Source organism: Terrapene carolina, unplaced genomic scaffold (genome assembly GCF_002925995.2).
Source record: "Terrapene carolina triunguis isolate 2854851 unplaced genomic scaffold, T_m_triunguis-2.0 Scaffold23, whole genome shotgun sequence".
In the NCBI taxonomy this organism is placed as follows: Eukaryota; Metazoa; Chordata; order Testudines; family Emydidae; genus Terrapene; species Terrapene triunguis.
In genome coordinates this window covers 1,095,065-1,116,601 of record NW_020664374.1, presented here as the reverse complement: position 1 = coordinate 1,116,601, position 21,537 = coordinate 1,095,065, and the positions used below count along the sequence as shown (strand labels likewise).

The 21,537-nt window shown below is 39.8% G+C and overlaps 1 protein-coding gene across 1 annotated transcript in view; it reads left to right on the top strand.

The window, feature by feature from the left end:
* LOC113406130 (gamma-aminobutyric acid receptor subunit beta-3) overlaps nucleotides 1-21,537 on the top strand; it is a 152,630-nt gene that overhangs the window by 244 nt on the left and 130,849 nt on the right. Inside the window, exons 2-3 of the mRNA XM_026648984.1 lie at nucleotides 113-204; nucleotides 391-458. Coding sequence (XP_026504769.1) covers nucleotides 113-204; nucleotides 391-458 — 160 coding nt within the window. The remainder of the gene's footprint in view (nucleotides 1-112; nucleotides 205-390; nucleotides 459-21,537) is intronic.

The following is a 21,537-nucleotide window of genomic DNA, read 5'->3' as shown; positions in this document are numbered from 1 at the left end:
TCCCCATCTCCCCTCTCCTATCTCCCACTCTTCCCCTATCCTATCCCCCTTCTTTTTCTCTTCTTTATCCCCATCGTTCGCCTCCCGACCCCACTTTCCATCTATCCCACAGCGTGAACGATCCGGGGAACATGTCCTTCGTGAAAGAAACTGTGGATAAATTGTTGAAAGGCTACGACATTCGCCTCCGGCCGGATTTTGGAGGTGAGTTGCCCTGTTCAGACGGAGCTGCGGTGTCTGGCTTGTTCCTGTGTCTGTGTGTGTGTCTGTGTTCAGCTAGTCTCTGTGTGGACTGGAAAGTGTTTCCTGTTAAGGGAAAACGTGTTGCCAACAACTCTGTGGGTAAGAAGTGATGGGTAGGGGCTGATCGCTTCTCCTCCTCCTCCCCAGGACCTCCGGTGTGCGTGGGGATGAACATAGACATTGCCAGTATCGACATGGTTTCTGAAGTCAACATGGTAAGTCCCCAGCTGGTGTCTTCTGTATGCAAATAGCTTGGTGCTGGTGGTTGTGTTGTTGTGTTTGTTTCTCCTGGTTTTGCAGCTGCTTGGGGTGTGGTTGGTCCCCAAAGACAAGGGACTGAAGTGTGTTAGTTGGTGTTGTGATAGGAGCTCCTAGCTCTGGCTGTTGGGAGGGACCAGTCCAGTGGACTATGGCTGAATGAATAGCTGAGCACTTGTAACCAGAAGCTGTCCTGAAATCAGTCAGCCTGGCGGAAGCGTTTGCCAGCGCTTCTAGGACTCATTTAAGAGCTGGATGCTGCTGGGGGCATTTTTGTAGGCGGGAATATGTTACAGGTGAACGTTAGGTACAGCAGGATCGAGCTGGAAACTTGGTGTCCCTGGAGATCGTTATCTTTGCTGCTGGAACGTGCTTCTTGTTGATTTGGGAAGCTATAAGACGTTGGCCAGCACAGTCTATAATGCCTCAAATGTGCCAAAGGGCAATTCATTCTCTGATATGAGGGGTTGGTTTTGGTTCGTGGTAGCGGGTACAGCTGCGTACTGAACCGCCTTGGAATGAATACAGCGCCATGCTAAGGAGCTGTCCTAGGTGCTGTAAATGGCCCTCTGTTCCCCAAACTCTTCTGTTGCTGACTGTGCTATAAATGGTACGTATACATCTCGGGTTGACTGTCACTACTGCAGAATGTTTACTGAATTGCTCAGATGGACTGAAAACAGTATGGAACAAAAATAGCATTTGTTTGCTGAAAATGTCAGTCCATAGCTGGTCAACCGACTGCATTTTACTTCCTGTAATTTCATTTAAATCTGTCTGTTAATATCATGATAAACTTTTTTGTTAATGGGGCCTAAGTCAGTCTCTTGCTTTAAAAGATGCATTTGATTTTAATTTGTTTACTTAATGTGAAAGCTTTAGAGGCTGCAGGAAGCAAAGGAAAATGCAGATTAGACACTGAATTGCAGATGAAAATATAAATGTAAAAGCCATTTTTATCAGGGTTATCAACTCTAGCTATAGTAAAGATAGTGTTGAAATATTTTGATTATATGCCAAAAATGCTACATTTATCAAAGGGTAACTTTTAAAATATTTCAAATGAAATGACAACATATATCCAAAGCATTTGGAAGATACAAAACATTATTTAAATTTAAATTTGTCTCATAAATGTTAAATACCAATACTAATTTTACTAGTTAACATAAAATTAACCTTTTCCCTTATAAAAATGTTCTCTGTCATTATTAAACACACAGGTTTAGGTTGCTCAGTTGCAATTCAGGAGCAATCCATCTGACATTCAGCCAAAAAAAGTAGTAAAAAATAGAGAAATCAAAGGAACAGTTGATCATGTAATACACAAAAATTATTTTTCAGTTGGAAGAAATAATGGAGAATTTTTTATATGCTTTACCTTTTAAAACATTTTGTTTTGTTGAACAGGAGAAAAAATAATATTCTTTAACCAGATCTCAGGTGGTAAACAAGGATTAGAGAAAGTAATGAGTACTCACATTTTAGAGTTTTCTTTTTTGGGGGGGGAAACTTTCAGACATTCTCCCCAATTTCTGTTCTTTCTAGAAGAATCAACTCTGTGCTTGGTGAATGAGGAACTAAAATGTGCCAGGACATAAGTTATTCTTAAATATCTAAAACAGCACTATACTATAAGTACTATATTTCAGCCACTCAAACTATTTTTTTGCAGGGGGGGGGGTATATCTGATTCATTAAAGCAAAAGAATGTGCAAAGTATTTCATAGCTCCTTTAAAGAAGCAGCGTGGTCTAGTGGACTGATCATGGGACTAGAGGACAGGAATCTTTGAGTCCTAATTCCAAATCTGATACTTACCGTACAGTCTTGAGCAAGTCGATCATCCTCCCGATATCTCAGTTTCTCCCATCTACAAAATCAGGATAGCAATATTAACCGATTTCACAGGTCTTTTCATTATAATTTTGGCATTTTTGGTTTTCCAAACTTTTGAAAGCTGAACCTCTTTCCCTTCCCCCTTTCAGGAAACTGAAATCAATCAATCACCCTCTGAAACCCAACCAGGTGTTGTTAAAGGTTTACGCATCTTGATTTATACATTTTTCACACCTTCATGGGTAGTCCTTTGTGCCTCTCCCTATCCCCTTGCACTTTGAGAAATGCCAGTGTGGATCTTCTTAGTATAGTTCCTCTCCTTTCTTTCATGCTTCTTACATGAACAGTGTTATAGTTAATAATGTTCACATTTAAAGTGTAATTGGCATCTGAGTTTGCACCCATTGAGATGAGTGGGGCAGTTCATACCTCAGAGCTGTTATTTCAGGCTTTCTACAAACTCTGGTAGATGGCTCTGCATCAGTTACATGCCATATTTCCAAGGTTTTCTCCACAACAAGAACAGCTTGTTTTTTTTTTAATAATATGGAAGATGAATCTTGTGAGAATAATTGAGAGATCTGTCTGCACCCCTCTAGCTAGTCTGTTGGTTGCACTCCATGATTTGGAAACTCTGCATTATGGATTAAATTAATATTAGTACAGCATTTTGTATATGCAAAATGATACATAAGATATAAGTATCACAGAGAGATAGAGAACATAACGTGTATTTCTTTAGGCATGAAAGACTCCTGATGCTAAATTCCGACTTCGCCTACCCACCTGCACAGAGTTGTAAGGGACAATAATAACCAACCACCCTCACCTTATGCCACTGCACAGGCTAATCAGACCTTGGGTTGAGGTACAGCTAACTACTTCTACCCTTAATCCTCAAGACAGGTCATTGATGGTGGGAGTGCTCAACCCTTCTGACACACTAGCCTGCACAGGTGAGCTGGGATGATATTGTAATTATCTGCTGGTCAGCAAGTTACTACCCACTCTCCCCTAGTCTCCAGAAGTCAGAGGAAACAGGTAAAGAATTGATTTCTTCACTGTTTTGTTTATAGGGCATGTGGCAAAGCTCCAACCTAGCACTTATTCGATACTCATCCCTGGTTAACAGGTGTTATTTATTCAGAACTTCATAAGAAAATACTAACAGGCTAAGATTCTCATAACAGCAATACATAGTGATTCTAAAGGGAACTGCTGAAAATAATACTTTGCTACAAGCACAGTATTTAGTTCTTTTTGAAAAAAATGGGCAGAAAACCCTTCTAGATCTGATTGGTGGATAATTTATTGCAACTTGAATTTTTGAGGGAAAAAAGACAACCAGAGTCTTCATTTACAGCTAGGTTCAAACAGTGGAGGTAGGTATTTTTTCTCTACCTGTTTCAGGTGACTCTGGACTTGTTTGGAATAAACCCCTAGACCTATATTGAGAGGGTAGAGACAGAAAAGAGAGGTTCTTTTGCTCACTAAATTATAATTTTTGAGATAGTAATTTGCAAAAATATAAAACACATTTTGTTTGAAGAACTGAGCCAATATCTTGAACCTTCCTGCTGGCTATCAAATTTTAATCTTTGACAAATACTGTTTCATTTAATTCCAGACAGCTACTACTAGTTTTAACCTTTAACCTCATTAACTATTAAAAAAATCTTGCAGGCATTACTTTTTATAAAATGTGATAACATTGACATGAATTTCTTTAATTTAAACTTTTGCTATCACCTTTTATATAGTTAGCCTGTTAAAATTCATCTGTACATTAAAGATAAAATAACGAGAGGATTAAAATTCTTTGATTTTCTTTGCATATAAATAAAAAATTACTACACTGATATTATTATACTGCCTTGTAGGCAACACGTAATGGGGCTTTCAGTGATATAATGGGAACTCTTTGAAACTAAAATGATAGTTTGTATTGTATTCTTTCCCGAATCTTTAGCAAACTGCAGATTCCAACATAAAAATCATCCCATATAAATCTTTAGTTACTGTAAATTACAAATACTAAGTTTTAATTAACTTTGTAACATATTGGTGTTTGGAACTTCTTTCAAGGGCAATTCTGCTGACAACTCTTAAAAAATCCTTTAGTCCTACATGACTTAACTGCCTGGTTTTTTAACATGGAAAATGGAGGGAAATGGCATTGGGCCCTCATTATTTCTGTCTCTTCTTCCTGAACTGAAGATAAGTGCTCTCTGCAGGAGACTGAATTTTATGGTACTACTAGTGGAATAAGAAGTTGAAACTGATGGGAATATTTGAAGAGCATGGCGACATTAATCATGAATAAGGTTGGCATGATCTGACCTTTAAGCTATAGCTACTTATGGAACTATTGAAAATAGGTCTGCATTTTCCTTAACTAATGGAAAAAGGTAAACATTGACCCTGTTTTTGATGCTGATATTCAAAGACAGATGTGTGTGTGTGTGTGTGGGGGGACATTTAAAATGACTTTAGGCTTGCATAGGACCAAAACATTTTCCTGAAGAAAGCTTTAAATAAACAGCAGTTTATATTTAATTCTCTCTTAATGTGAGATTTGCCTTATTCCTGGTCTCCTTCCACTCCCTGCCTTTGCACCCCCATCCTTACCACCACCTCTGCCCCTCTGATGTCACCATTTGTAATCTATCTATCCCGATCCACCCCTCATCCCCTTCTCTTGCTGTGTCTGGAACACCTATTTCATCTAAGAAGGTCTCCTCTTATCTCATTCCCTCCAGCTCCTGGCTCTCACAGAGACCTGGATCTCTTTGTCTGATACTGCCTCTGCAGCTATTCTCTCTCTTCCCGAAGCTGGTCCATCTGACACACCTTCCACCCTGGTTCAGACCAGGTGGGGGTGTTGGGCTTCTCCTCTCCCATTCTGGCCACTTCCAAACCCTCCCTCCTTCCCCTTCCCACTCTTTCTGATCTTTTGAACAGCTCTGCATCTGACTCTTCTCTCCTCTCCCCCTCCATATAGCAGATTTCTACCATCCACTCAAGTCCTCCCTATCAGCCTTCCTCTCTGATTTTGACTTATGGCTCTTTCTTCTTTCTCTCCTCACAGTCTCCCAAACTCATCCTCTGTGACTTCAGCTTCCATGTAGATGATACATCAGACCCCTTAGCTGCACGTTTCCCCATCCTCACCTCTTCATGTGACCTGGAGCCCTACTTTAATTCTCCCACTCACCAAAAGGTCTTTCACTTGAATTGGTCTCTGATCACTCTGTTGCTAAGTTCCCCCTCTGACCATCACCTAGTCTCCTTCAACATTGCTCATCAGCCCCTTCTCTTACCCCTGTCACTTGTCCTTTTTATGATTTCCAGGCCATAAGTGTCAATGACTTCTTGTCTGCTCCCAGCCCTCTCCTCCCTGCCCTCTTACCTTTCTTCCATTGATATGGTTGTTGATTCACTCCAGTCCTCACTCTCCTTCACCCTTGACTTTTCTGCCCCCCACCCCCTCTCATTGCAAGGTCTGCTCTGCCAGTCCCAAGCCCTGGCTTACCCCAATATCCACCTCCTACATTCCTGCTCTCCTGTTGTGGAGTGTCTCTGGCAAAAGTCCCATGATCAGGCTGAACTTCTGTCATTATAAATCCGTTCTATCCTTTTTCAGTTCTGCCATCTTCCTAGCTAATCAGCTGGACTTCTCTATCTTAATCAAATCTCATGCCTGCAATCCTAGCCACATTTTCTCACCTTTGACTCACTCTTCAAACCCTCCCTTCCTCCTGCGCCCACTTCTTTCTCTGTGCAGGATCTTGCCAATTTCTTTCATGAGAAAATTGATAAAATATGACGTGACCTTCCCCCCTGCCCTGGGTTTGCCTTCCCTTTCCCCCATCTACAACTCTTTCCTCCTTCCCCTCATTTCAGACACAGACTTTTTTTCCTGCTCTCCTCCTTTAAACCTTCCACTTGTCCCAGTGACCTTATCCCATCACCTGATCTCACTTGCACCCACTCTTATCTCCTACCTTACTCTTCTCCTTAACCTCTCAACTCTCTTCTGATTCCACCCAATATAAACATACTTTAGTCCTTCCAATCTTGAAAAAATTCACTCTTGATCCCACTTGCCTCTCAAACTACCACCCCATTTTTCTTTCATCTCTAAACTCATTGAAAGTGCTGTTTGCAATCATTGTCTGGAGTTCCTCTCCTCCAATTCTAAATGCTCTTCACCTGGATTCTTTCCCTTGCACTCCTATGAAACTGCTCTAACCAAAGTTTCCAGTGACCCCTTCCTTACCAAATCTCTGAGAACTGCATCCTAACCTCCTTGACTGTCAGCTACCTTTTACACAGTTAACCATGCTTTTCTTCTTAAAATATTGTCTTCCCTTGGCTTCCATGACTCTGTCTCCTGATTCTCTTCTGAATTCTTTATTTGCTCCTTCAGCGTGTCCTTTGGAGCAGCTGTTCTCAACCTTCTTTCATTTTTAATTCCTAAAAAATTTAAAATGTAGGTGCTGACCCCTTTGGAAATTTCAAATGGAGACTCCATTTATAATGATGGAAATCTATTGGAAATCTATTGTCTGTATATATAGTTCAGTCAGTTTTCAGTCTAAGTATTTTGCAGACCCCTTAGACATAGTCTGTGACCTCCCAGGGGTCCACAGACCACAGGTTGAGAATCACTGCTTTGGAGGATCGTCCTCATCCCTCTCCAACTTTGTGGGGGGGATCAACAGGGCTTTGTCCTTGACCCTTTTCTGCTACACCTTATCTCTGGGGAATGTCATTGCAAACCCAAATTCAATTACCATCTCTATGCTGATGCCTCACAGTTCTACCTTGGTACTCCAGACCTGTCTCCTTCTTCCATACTAAAATCTCAGCCAGTCTTTCTGACATCAGCTGTCAGTTCAAGCTAAATGTGGCTAAGGTACAGTAACTGCAATTTGTGCAATTAATCTGCATAGATGAGGCAAGATTTTCAAAGAAGGCTCACAATCTGTGCAGAACTCGATTAATATTTTCTTGTCTGTGCCCACCTGCATTTGTGCATGCTTTTCTATAACTATGTGCAGTGGCAGCGGTTCGCCGTCCCAAGCCAATGGGGGGCTGCGGGAAGCGGCGGCCACACATTCCTCGGCCCGCGCCGCTTCCCGCAGCACCCATTGGCCTGGAACGGTGAACCGCGGCCAGTGGGAGCCACGATCGGCCGAACCTGCGGATGCGACAGGTAAACAAATCGGCCCGTCCCGCCAGGCTGCTTACCCTGGCGAGCCGCGTGCCAAAGGTTGCCGATCCCTGAAATACACGTTCAAATAAAAATGGGTAAAAGTGCACCTGTGAGCCTCTGCCCACTGAAACTTTGTCCAACAGTATTGGAGATAATACATAGACGTCTCGTCTCCCTTTTAGGAACAGAAGATTTAAAGATATTTTTCCTCTGATTTGAATAGCTTAGCTTTTTATCTCTCTTTTTACACTATTTTGCTTTGCTGCATCCTGGACTCTGTACATTTTTTGCCATATGTGTGATTTTTTTTTTTGCTTGGGTGTGGCTAGCACAGAAAATTAACCAACTCTTACATTTTTTATCAGAGTGCTAGACTCCATCCTGGCTTGACAGTATCAACAACCTGTGAAACCTTATATAGACTCATAGACTCATAGACTTTAAGGTCAGAAGGGACCAATATGGTCATCTAGTCTGACCTCCCGCATGATGCAGGCCACAAATGCTGACCCCCCCACTTTCCCTTAACTCTGCTGTTGAAGTCTCCAGATCGTGATCTAAAGACTTCAAGTTGCAGAGAATCTTCCAGCTTGCGACCCCTGCCCTATGCTGCGGAGGAAGGCGAAAAACCTCCAGGGCTACTGCCAATCTACCCTGGAGGAAAATTCCTTCCCGACCCCAAATATGGCGATCAGCAGAACCCCGAGCATACAGGCAAGATTCTCTAGCCAGACCCTCATTTTACCAGCGATGGAACGTTATTGCCTAATTGATTAAAATCACGTTATCCCATCAAACCATTCCCTCCATAAACTTATCTAGCCTAATCTTGAAGCCAGAGAGGTCTTTCGCCCCCACCGTATCATGATTCTTGCACTGTGTTGGCCTCTGAATAAAATAACTTAGATCCAGATATATAATTTTCAAGCACACAAATATTCACCCTATTTATTTTTAACATATTGAATACACTCTTTCCCAATTTTTTTTATTAGCAAATCACAATTTAAAAAGACAAAATATTTGAAGGATTAAGACAGTGCACTTTCACTTTAGTATAATTTTAAGATGTGGCTCAGGGAATAGGTTATGTTATAACCAGCTGGGGTGAATGAAAGTTGTTGCCATCTGATGGCTCTTGAATTGTGTGAGATAAATTTCTAATCACTGTCTTGTTCTTAATAAATAGGGAACCACATAACCAAACCACCATCACAGTTTGGAGTCAGGTTGTCAGTCTTAGCTGAAATGCTAAGAATTAGATGAACTAACCTTTTCCCTTTAAGATAGTGTTTGTAGGGTAAGCTTGTGGTGATGGTGTGATGTCGTGTAAGGAACCTTGCACTAGTGCTGCCTATACTACATCCTTCCTGTGAATGTATATAGAAGACTTCAGTCTTCCCGGCTGTTGATCTGATACTATTTACAAGCTCTCAGTTCAATAAAATTAAACCAAAATCAACATAACTCAATAGGCATAGTTAGCTATACAGTCATTTTGCTGCTTATGAGACTACTGTACTCATGAAATTAGTCTTACATAAAGTCAGACCATAAAACTTTGTTGTTTCCAAAAAGGATGCAATCTCTTCTATGTTAATGCTGTAATAATTATTTTTATATTTGTTCAATTGTAAAACTGCAAGTCAGCAAACAGACTTCACTGGATTCCTACTGACTTTCATAGCAGTTTTAAATTCTCCTGACAAACTACAGTTAGTTGCTATTGTAAGGTCATCTAACTTTATTATTTTCTAAGGAGAAGTATTGTCCACATTGCATTAGGGGGTGGTGAATAAACAATGTTTTTTAAATGAACTACTATAATTTCCTCATGCTATGTGTCATAATAAGCAGATCCCTGGTAAATATTATCTTTCTTTACAATTTAAAATTTATATCAGCCATTAAATTATTACTAGCTTAATGTGTATCTTGTAATAAGATTCAGTTGAAAAAATTGGGTTGGCTGGAGTAAATGATACAATTGGATAAATATTATTTAATATAAAAATAAATAAAGGTCTTTTAGCTAGAGAGAAAATCTACATGATTGGAATTCACAACTTTCTCACTAATTTAAAAGGTTAGTAGATTAAGCAACAAAAATATTATGCTGCCTAGCAGTGATTGTAGAATTCTGTCCATATTTCTCATGTGGACTGGCTGTATTCCTGCTTATGTTTTCAAGTGATTTGGCTATGACTTTTCAAAGGTAGACTCAGAGCCATTGCTATCAGGCAAGTGGTAACTGAAAAGTATGTATGTTGCAGCTATAAGGACAAAAGGAGTTAAAATATAGTTTTCCATTATTATGTCAATTATCTGAACAGTAAGGACCCAGTTATGGAACCCTTGCTCATATTGTTCAAAACTCACAGGAATAGTCTGATTGATTTCAGTGGAACTATGTGTGTAACTAAGTATTGCCAGTGTGAGCCCAGTTATGTTCAGAAACATTCCTAAGATCTGATGATTCAGCTCCCATTGAAGTCAATGGGAGTCACTGCATTGTCTTCAGTGGGTATTGGACTTTGGCCCCTTAGAATATGGGAAGACAGTACTTCTGAGCGCTGGACCCTAAACTTCTCTCTCCTTCAGCTGACAATCTTTGAAAATGCTAGCACTCTGATAGTTAAATTGTCTGTAAAATGCTATAAATGGTGAAGATTCGTAAAGAGTTGCAAACTCTTTACATCTTGCAGTTTTTCCTAATCCTTAGATGATAGGAGTAGGGATATCCAGGAATGAGTGATATTTGTAGTATGTAGATCCTTACTCATGATGGTGAGAACTTATTCGAATAAGTAGTTCCAGTGAAGTAAATGTGTCTAGTTATAAAAGTACTCAGTAGTTTGAGAAGAATAGCACAGTTGAGTCCAAGGAATTCTGGAAAATAGTAGCACCAAAGGATGGGATCAGTTAGTAAGAATACTCCTTTTCCCAACAAATTTTATTTTTAATCAGGATTTGATTATCTAAAGAAATTAAATTTCAGCTGTGTCACATGTAATCCCTTAGTGTTTATATTAGTATAATAGAAGGGTGTTTGTGTGGGGGGGGGGGGGGAAGAAGGATTTAGTAATATCTGGTAAACAGAAGGTGGTTTTAGTGTATCCAGAACAAACCTTCTTTTTATACAAATATGACAGCTGGTCCAAAAAAAAAAAGTATATAGCTAGTAGAGGAATCAGTTCAAAAGGAGAGTTCATTTAATATTTGTAATTGAATTTCACACTTCTGTATACTTACTTTTTTCCCCCTGCAATCTATGTAAGTGTAAGCATGTATAACTCATTATTATAAATGTGATTGAACCAATAATTTTAGCAAAGTAATTTGTTCTCTCAGCAGTTAGGAACCAGTTGCAGGTTGCTTTGTTAATGTAACCTGCAATACAAATTTATTATTGTGTGAAGGGGAGAAGGAATCTGAAACAGCTGTGCTGGGGGCTCTGCATTTATGCTGGGTAATTGGCAGTTCCTTAGCAGTTAATGACTTTTTTTCTTTATATTCATCTGAATGTTGAATTTTCATTAGTATATGTGCAAAGTCTTTAGTGGAGTACTAAATTGTCTTCTTTATTGCATTATCACTTAATTCATTTACATTGTAAGAAAATAAATTAAAGATGCAAAAGAACATAAGGCTTAGAATATGGGACTTTTTGCATATATCATTATGAATTTAAACAAGTTACATGTAACACATTTGGGCTATAGCTAGCTCGGGTTCACTTCTGGCCTTTGCAATTCTAGCATTTTGTCTATTGTTCCTCTAGCACCAGTGAAGCTCCAGTAGTGGAAACACTCTTGTGGGTCAGGCACAGGAGATTTTTACCACTGTGTTGTCTAGTCCTGTTCAGAACAACAGTGGGGAAAGTGCTGGATGACCATTGTAGATGCACTTTGGGAAGCAAAAGTCCCATCCAACTCCCACCACCATCTCTCCAAGTGTAGATTAGAAGTTCCTAATAATTCACGTTATTTTGTACAAGGGAGATACTTCAGCCCTGAAATTGTAGGAACCCTGGGAAAGGCCTGAATGAGAGTAGAAAATTAGACTCAGGCTAGGGAGTTATGTTGCATGGGAATTGGGCGTGCACTTTCAACTCTCCTGTTTTTCTCTCCCCCACCTCCTCCACAGCAATGTAGTAACTCTTAGCTGAGGAGTCTTATTTATTTTTTAGGCTACCATTGTGCAATGGATTCACCATTCTCTAGAAAGCCACATATATATTCCTTTATACCCCACAAATATACAGTACATAAATAATATAACTGTGATGTTTATCTTAGGGCTCCCTATAGGTAGATATTATCTTGTAGAAACTTACGAACATGAGTGGCTTTGCTGGTGTGAGTAGTCCCATTGACTATAAGCTACTTGTATGGGTAAAATGTATGCAGGACTTACAAAATAGATATTGGGCCTCATTCTGCTGTCGGAAGAGCCTGAGTGTTCAGGCCCCAAAATCTGTGGATCATTCTTCTTCCATGCTGGTCTTGAGGCATCTTCTGGACTCAAAGGCTATCCATGCTGGTTCCCACTTACCTCTACCCTGCCATATGGCTTTTGTATTGCCCCTTGACAGCATGGAGATGGCAGGATACAGAGTTTCACAGTATTATGGGGATCCTACGTAATTTACTGCACACTTCATAGATTAACTTGTTCTTTGGTGGAGAGGGAGATTCAGACCCATAGTCTTCCCCTGCTTCTTTCCCACTCATGGAGGCCTTCTAAATGATGGAGGTGAAGGGGAATCGTACCATAAAGTTAACTTTCTCCTCTTCATAACTCCCATGCTCCAAACCTGCAATCTTTCATTCCTCTCTTCTTTCAGAGTACCGGTAGCTTGGAACTCAGTATAAGTAGAGATAAATCAAAAACCAGGAGCTGGAAAAATCATAAGAGAACAACGAGTTGCAGAGGAGAGGAGTAGTAGCTAAATCTGAATGGAAGCAGAAGTTGTCTGTCCTTGGGCACTAGGGGCTGTATGTGTGCATGGGATTTCAGAGATCATGCATGGAAATGCCAGAGAAGTGGGGGTGGGGAGGGAGGAAGGGGGAACGGTGTATTTGTGGAACTATATGGGTAAATAAAGGAAATGTGTTAGGGTCAGGAAATGAATTGTAAGGAAACACTTCAGTTACTGGCTCTATCCTCTTTACCAAAGAAATCGTATTCCTTGTACTTTGTCAAAAAACTGGTTGGACAAGCCTGATACAGGATAACTACTTAAAAATGCTGAGTATCTATCTTCAAGATTTTTATGAGCTCATTTAAAATGAAGAACAGGAAAAAATCATCATAATAAAGGGATGGTCAATAAATTAGAAAATACAATTGAGAGTTGATCAACTGACCTTTACAGTGGAACCTCATGTATTATTAACGTGACAATAAAGCTTTGTGTCAAAAGTTAAAGTTGCTGGAGAACAGACAGTGGAGCTGGCTATAAAGCAAACACTTCAACATTTTTCCTGGCATACCCATTTGTGTGGTATTAGTATTTGTTTTTTGATTTGCATGCTGGAATTGGAAATCAAGAGATTACTTGATGCAATCTCCTTATCCATTAGCAAGATGTTTTCCTTATCTTTACATTAAAAAAAAAAATCACTTTCAACCTCTAATAAGAAGATCTCTTGCATTTAGTCTTCCTACATAAATAACTTAGCCAAAACCCCGATGATGTCCGTTTACATCCATTAGTCACATCTAAAAGGCTCATTTATAATCCTGCCTTGTTTTCTTCTAACTTCAATTTAAGATACAAATTTTTATGTCATTTTAGTAACATGCTTCATACAGTCTGCTGTGTCTTCAAAATGTTTTCACTGAAAAATTGTTGCTCCACTCAGGGAACCATTCCTTTTAATTTAACTATTTATGCTAGCTGAACAGATCTCTTTTAACACAGAAAGTAGTTGTCTAAATGATTAACCATTTATAACTGTCTCTCTCCAAAAGTTCCTGAATGGATTTCTTTTTAATAGCTCAAGAAAGTGATTGAATCTCTTGTGTTAAATGAAATGGACAGTTGTAATTTTACCCTCTGTTCCCTTTCTCCTATCCACCTTTACTGGGCTTTGAAGTAAGAGACTGAATTTCTCATTGTATTTATTTCTCTAGTCATTTTCCTCAGGTGGGCCTGTGACAGAGTTGGAGTAGCCTAGGGCTGGCTCACCACTCTTTGTACTTTTTAAGTGTCCCTGCATGGGCCAAATTGGGAGATAATTGATTAGGACTGGGTGATTAACCAGTTAACAAGAAGAACAGGAGTACTTGTGGCACCTTAGAGACTAACAAATTTATTAGAGCATAAGCTTTCGTGGGCTACAACCCACTTCTTCGGATGCATATAGAGTGAAACATATATTGAGGAGATATATATACACACACATACAGAGAGCATGAACAGGTGGGAGTTGTCTTACCAACTCTGAGAGGCCAATTAAGTAAGAGAAAAAAAACTTTTGAAGTGATAATCAAGATGGCTCAGTACAGACAGTTTGATAAGAAGCAAGTGTGAAAATACTTACAAGGGGAGATAGATTCAATGTTTGTAATGGCTCAGCCATTCCCAGTCTTTATTTAATCCTTTGTTGATTGTGTCTAGTTTGCATATCAATTCCAGCTCAGCAGTCTCTCCTTGGAGTCTGTTTTTGAAGTTTTTCTGTTTTAAGATAGCCACCCGCAGGTCTGTCATAGAATGGCCAGACAGGTTAAAGTGTTCTCCCACTGGTTTTTGAGTATTATGATTCCTGATGTCAGATTTGTGTCCATTAATTCTTTTGCGTAGAGACTGTCCGGTTTGGCCAATGTACATGGCAGAGGGGCATTGCTGGCACATGATGGCATATATCACATTGGTAGATGTGCAGGTGAACGAGCCCCTGATGGTATGGCTGATGTGATTAGGCCCTATGATGATGTCACTTGAATAGATATGTGGACAGAGTTGGCATCGGGCTTTGTTACAAGGATAGGTTCCTGGGTCAGTGTTTTTGTTCAGTGATGTGTGGTTGCTGGTGAGTATTTGCTTTAGGTTGGGGGGTTGTCTGTAAGCGAGGACAGGTCTGTCTCCCAAGATCTGTGAGAGTAAAGGATCATCTTTCAGGATAGGTTGTAGATCTCTGATGATGCGCTGGAGAGGTTTTAGTTGGGGGCTGAAGGTGACAGCTAGTGGTGTTCTGTTATTTTCTTTGTTGGCCCTGTCTTGTAGGAGGTGACTTCTGGGTACTCGTCTGGCTCTGTCAATCTGTTTTTTCACTTCAGCAGGTGGGTATTGTAGTTTTAAGAATGCTTGATAGAGATCTTGTAGGTGCTTGTCTCTATCTGAGGGATTGGAGCAAATGCGGTTATATCTTAGAGCTTGGCTGTAGACAATGGATCGTGTGGTGTGTCCTGGATGGAAGCTAGAGGCATGTAGGTAAGTGTAGCGGTCAGTAGGTTTCCGGTATAGGGTGGTATTTATATGACCATCGCTTATTAGCACAGTAGTGTCCAGGAAATGGACCGCTTGTGTGGATTGATCTAGGCTGAGGTTGATGGTGGGATGGAAATTATTGAAATGCTTCTTATCAAACTGTCTGTACTGAGCCATCTTGATTATCACTTCAAAAGTTTTTTTTCTCTTACTTAATTGGCCTCTCAGAGTTGGTAAGACAACTCCCACCTGTTCATGCTCTCTGTATGTGTGTGTATATATATCTCCTCAATATATGTTTCACTCTATATGCATCCGAAGAAGTGGGTTGTAGCCCACGAAAGCTTATGCTCTAATAAATTTGTTAGTCTCTAAGGTGCCACAAGTACTCCTGTTCTTTTTGCGGATACAGACTAACACAGCTGCTACTCTGAAACCAGTTAACAAGAGATTCAGCTCCTCAGCTGAAATCAGCACAGGAAAAGGGGGACTGCAGAACACAGTAAAGAATATGATATAAACACCACAGACTGAATAGATGATGATATACTGGTAGTGAAGAAAGAAGGGTTTATTGCATTTATGATAGAAGTGATAAATTGCAGATAACAAACAGGGAAAAATCAGAAAAAATGAAAGTTATAGCAAGGGCAGCAGAAAAATACTTGCATGTTATCAATCTGTCAATGGACTGTATTCATGTGATTTTTGAATGAGGCTAACAGTGAAACATAACTAGTATGGGGATCACAATCTTTTGTTGGAATGTGCACAGTTTAATAGCAGATAGTCAAGAGCTAAAAAAAAGTATCCTGGAAATGAAAACTAAACCAGATATCATATGTATCCAGGAAACATGGTTGGTTAAAAAGCTTGATTTTAAAATTCCAGGGTATACTGCCTCTAGGCAAGTCCAAAAACTAGCAAGAGGAGGAGGCATTTGTACTTTCATTAGGGAAAAATTAAACTACATAGCAGTTGAGAATGAAGAAGTAAGTCAGGAGTATAACACTTCTGAGATCCCAGTGCAGAAGAGAAATATTCCTTGAAGGATTTATAATATCTATAAGCTGTGTGGGAAATTAAAAAACTCAGAATTACAAGAAATAATGAAGAATGGTAAAAGACCATATATTATATGTGGTGACTTAAATAGTCATAATAAATTGTGGGGCAGTAAGACAACCGATAAAAACGGTGCATGCTTAGAAAAGTTCATTCAAAAAAATCTAGTAGTTTTAAATGATGGAATCCCAACTAGATTTAATGCAGCAGATGGTAGTTTCTCTAGCGTAGTCCTGGGAATTATAATGGCAGACATTGTATGTAGATACAGATGGGAAATATATAAAAAAGAAGGAATGGGGAATGATCATTTCCCTATACTTATTACATTGCCCTGAAAAATAAGATTGAAATGATTCATGATTACCTCTTCAGTTCATTCCCTCTGGGGCACCTGGCATTGGCCACTATCAGAAGACAGGATACTGAGCTAGATGTCCATTTAGTCTGACCAACTATGGCCGTTCTTATGAAAATTACCCACGTGGAATTTTAAGAAAGCTAACTGGGATATGTACTCCTACAAATAAATGTACTGAATTTATGAATGATCCTTGTGTGAGTGATGACATAGATCATTCCAATGACAATGTAATAAAGGGATTAATTGCATCAGCCACTATAGCCAGATCTAAGCTATTGAAGTATCTCAAAACTAAAAACTCATTTTCGTGGTGGAATGAGGAGTGCAAAATAGCAGTTAAAGAAAGGAACAAAGTATATACAAAAGCAAAAAATACAATAAATAATGAAGATCTAATGAAGTACAAAAGAAATAAGGCAATAACCCAAAGAATTTAAAAAAAAATCAAAGAAAGAGTTGGAGGAAGAACTGTGGGTGGATAAACAAACATACCAAGACATCTGAAATATACAGTAACTCCTCACTTAAAGTCGTCCCGGTTAACATTGTTTCATTGTTACGTTGCTGATCAATTAGAGAACATGCTCATTTAAAGTTGCGCAATGCTTCCTTATAATGTTTGGCAGCCACCAGCTTTGTCCACTGTTTTCAGAAAGAGCAGCCCGTTGCAGCTAGCTGGTGGGGGCTTGGAACCAGGGTGGACTGGCAACCCCCCTATCAGCTCCCTGCTCCCTTAAGCAGCCGCCCAGCAGGCTATCAATTGCCGGCACTTCAGCTGTCCTTCCCCCCACTGTTGTGTTGCTCCTGCCCTCTGCCTTGGAGCTGCCCCCGGGAGCCTCCTGCTTGCTGTGCAGGGTGGGGGTGGAGGAGGAGAGGGGGGCTAATATCAGGGTTCCTTCTTCCCCCCTGCTCCTGCCACCCACTTACCCCATCTCCATAGAGAAGCGGGGGGACACGACAGGGCTCAGGATGGAGGGAACTTGCTAGCAGCAGCTGCTGTCTCAACTTGCTTAAAAAGGCAATGTATTTAGAGTGCGGTCAGCGTACTTAAAGGGGCAATGCACATCTCTCTCTCTCTCACACATGGTGTGTGTCTCTGTCTCCGTCTGCCATGCTGTCTCCCCTCCCTCCATTTGTGCTGCCTTGTAGAGTGTGAGGCTACATTAACAACGTGTTAACCCTTGAGGGCTCAGCCGAGTGCTTGTTCATCATTTAGCAGTAAGGCATTCCCTGGGAAATATCCCACCCTCTGACTTCACCCTCTGACTTCACCATCTCAACCAAGCTTCACAATCATCACTGCTGTGTACAGTATTAAATTGTTTGTTTAAAACTTATACTGTGTGTGTGTATATATATATACATACATATATACTATATATAGTCTTTGGTGAAAAAAATTTCCCTAACTCCCCCCCCCCATTTACATTAATTCTTATGGGGAAATTGGATTCGCTTAACATGGTTTCACTTAAAGTTGCATTTTTCAGGAACATAACTGCAACGTTAAGCGAGGAGTTACTGTACAGGCAAATTAGAAGAATGACTGGAATTCAGACCAGGAGTAATCACATCCCAGGTCTTATAGGGACTGACAAAATAGTTAGAAATTCTGATAATGACAGAACAGAAGTTTTAGCAGAAACTTTCTGATTGATGAGTTATGGTGAAACTCAAGGTGCAGTTTTCCACCAGAATAAAATATTTGATGCTAAATTACTTTGGAAATATCATATAGATTATGGCAAAGATAATGTACGGGAAGGATTAACCTGCACAAAAATCTTGCTGGGAGTGGGGGAAGATAAGAAAGCATTGCTGATGGTATATAAAACCTTAATCAGATTAGTTATTGACTATGGCTGCAAGCTTTTGGGACAGCATCAGAATCAGAACATAAAACATTAGATACAAGCCCAGGCACTATGAAGTGCGTGTGATATATATATTACAACACCTATATGCGCTACAGATAACGTCTAGTGAAATGCCAGTTACATTATGAATGAAACTATTGGACCTAACTTTATAGGCCAAAGTTAATGGGAATTGGAATGATGAAAGTACCAGACAAATATACGAGGACTCTTGGGAATTTGATAAGCAAACTATATAGCACATGATGTTAGCACTCCACATGCCATTTGAGTTAAAGTGTGGATGCAGAAGTTGAAAGACTCGGAAGAGCTAAACAAAGACAAAACTTTGATATGGAAAATTAGTTATGGATGGAAAGTCTCATAGAATCATAGAATGATAGAACTGGAAGGGACCTCGAGAGGTCATCTAGTCCACTCCCCTGCACTCAAGGCAGGACTAAATGTTATCTCTAGACCATTCCTGACAGGTGTTTGTCTAACCTCCTCTTAAAAATCCCCAATGATGGAGATTCCACCACCTCCCTAGGCAATTTATTACAGTGCTTAACCACTCTGACGGTTAGGAAGTTTTCCTAATTTCCAACCTAAACAGCCTTGCTGCAATTTGTCCAATTTGCAGTGTCCCACTGTGGATTTAGATTTATTTTATAAACTGAAGCATAAAAAGAGACAGTAGGTATGAAAAATGAAGCGTACCAGTATATAGATGAAAAATGGAGACAGTTTTGACAAATATATACAGTTGAGTGAAAAAAAAAACCATCAGGAAGAACAGTGGCAGTATATTATATACCAAAACTTAGAATTAGTACATCTAACAATGTGATTTTGTAGCTGTCATGACAGCCAAACTAGTAGCATAATGCTAGTATTAAATGGGATCTCGGTTGTATGCCCAACAGCAGTGGTCATTTTTTTTCTTTTTTTTGGACTCAGTCTCACCTTTTATGGCAGTGTAAAAGGGTATCTCAGTATGTGGAAGTGATTTAATCAGTGAAATTATATTTCTAATAATTAGTACAGGTGGAGATACATGTAGCATTAGCTTGGATCTCAGTGCATATTGGGATAATGGAATGAAATGGTGAACAAAGCAGGTAAGAAAAGAAAGGATTGACATAGAAATTCACCCTTGAGTAAACAGGAATTTAAAAGCCTAGTACAGAAAGCTAAAAGAGGAAAGGCAAAAACTGGATTAATGAAAAAAAGAATAAAAATATTTTTTTTTAAATTGTGCCCTAGAGTTGAGGGATAGCAACATACTTCAGGGCCTAAATAGGAAATAAATGAAATGATTTTGTTTAGAGTACTAACTGGCCACTGTGGCTTAAACAAAAATCTTTTTAGAATAAATAGACACTAAGAGCTGGTCCACACTACCCGCCTAATTCGGCGGGTAGAGATCGATCTTCTGGGATCGATTTATCGCGTCTCATCTGGACGCGATAGATCGATCCCAGAAGCGCTCCCCCGTCGACTGCGGAACTCCTGCTCGCCGAGAGGAGGAAGCGCTGTCGACGGGGGAGCCTGCCTGCGCCGCGTGGACCCGAAGTAAGTACTTTTACTTCGATATAGGAAACGTCGACTTCAGCTACGCTATTCTCGTAGCTGAAGTTGCGTTTCCTATATCGATCCCCCGCCCCAGTGTGGACCAGCCCAAAGATGGACTATGCACTCTGTAAAGTGTAAGAAACAATTGATTACCTTTTATTGGTATGTAAGGACTTTGATAAAGAAAGGGAAACGCTTTCTGAGGAATTCAAATGTCTTAGGGTAACAACAGTTTCATTGTTACTTAGTAAAAATATCAGGGAAATCAGGTGTTATTAGAAATGTTCGATTACATGAAAGACACAGGGCAGAGTGAGACAATATAAACTGTTAAGTATTTAGGAGTTATAGTTGGTGGCAGCTATAGACTATTCACTCAAATCTGCTTCACCACTAAAAAACAAAACAATACAAAAACAAAAAACAAAAGAGAGAAGGAGGTGGGTTGGAAGGACGGGCGAAAGAAGCTCAGGATCTCAGAGAGATGAGACGTCTCACCTCCCCTTGTGTCTAAGTTGCAAGATGAAGCTTTGGAAAAGCCTTATGGAGCTGGGACATGAAACTGCAAAACACAGTGTAAATAAAATACACTGTGGTGAACCTAGGTAAGAGTGGGTGAGGACTGCTTGCAAAGGGAAATCCAGGATGATGGAGTGTGCCCTGTGACAGGGCCATCTAAAAGAAATAAATTAATTAAATTTACTCTTCTGATGGTAGTTGTGAAGAAGACAGAAAAAAGCACTCATGACTTAAACTAAGCAGAAACGCAGGATCCTTTTTACGAACACCGAATTAGCTGGTTATTCTGAGATCTACAACTTTTTCATGCATAGAGTGTTAATAGAAAAGTCCTATTTTTTTTTGCAATACTGTATTAATAGAAACTACTAGTTGATCACAGAGAGAATTTACAAAGCATCTACTGTACTGTATTATGTGTCATTGAATTCCATGTGTCTGAACAAGCACTGTTGGGTTATTGTGACCTTCTTTGCAATAATATAACCAAACAGGACCTGAAATAAAATGATATGGTAAATAATATAGTTAACAGACAATCACATCTGGGGAATTAATTAAAACATAGCAATAATACAGTAACAGTGTTGAAAATTTAGAAGATGGATATAGCTAATTGCTTCTAGAGAACACAAAATGAAATTGTTTATCTTTCAAAGATGAGTGAAATCTTTATACATAATGAAATAACGGTGTGAACAATGGATGAGATGTGATGCTGATGAAGGCAATCAAAGGAGAAATGCATCTGGGTTACTTTCAGTCTGACACTGAATTGCATCTATCATTACAATATTTTGTCCTAGCTTCTGCTAAGATTTGCTCTGGTGTCCCTTTCTGCCTGTTGTTGATGACTCTCCTTTTCATCCAAAGAGAACTTTGCTTTTCATCACTTCTTGCAACATGACCAACCCATTGACACTTGGTCTTTTTTTCATCATCTTCAAGATGTCCTTCCCTATGGTTTCAAGTATCAGAGGGGGTAGCCGTGTTAGTCTGGATCTGTAAAAAGCGACAAAGAGTCCTGTGGCACCTTATAGACTAACAGACGTATTGGAGCATAATATTCACCCACGAAAGCTTATGCTCCAATACGTCTGTTAGTCTATAAGGTGCCACAGGACTCTTTTTCCCTATGGTTGGCTTCCATGGTTCGGTGCTCAGCC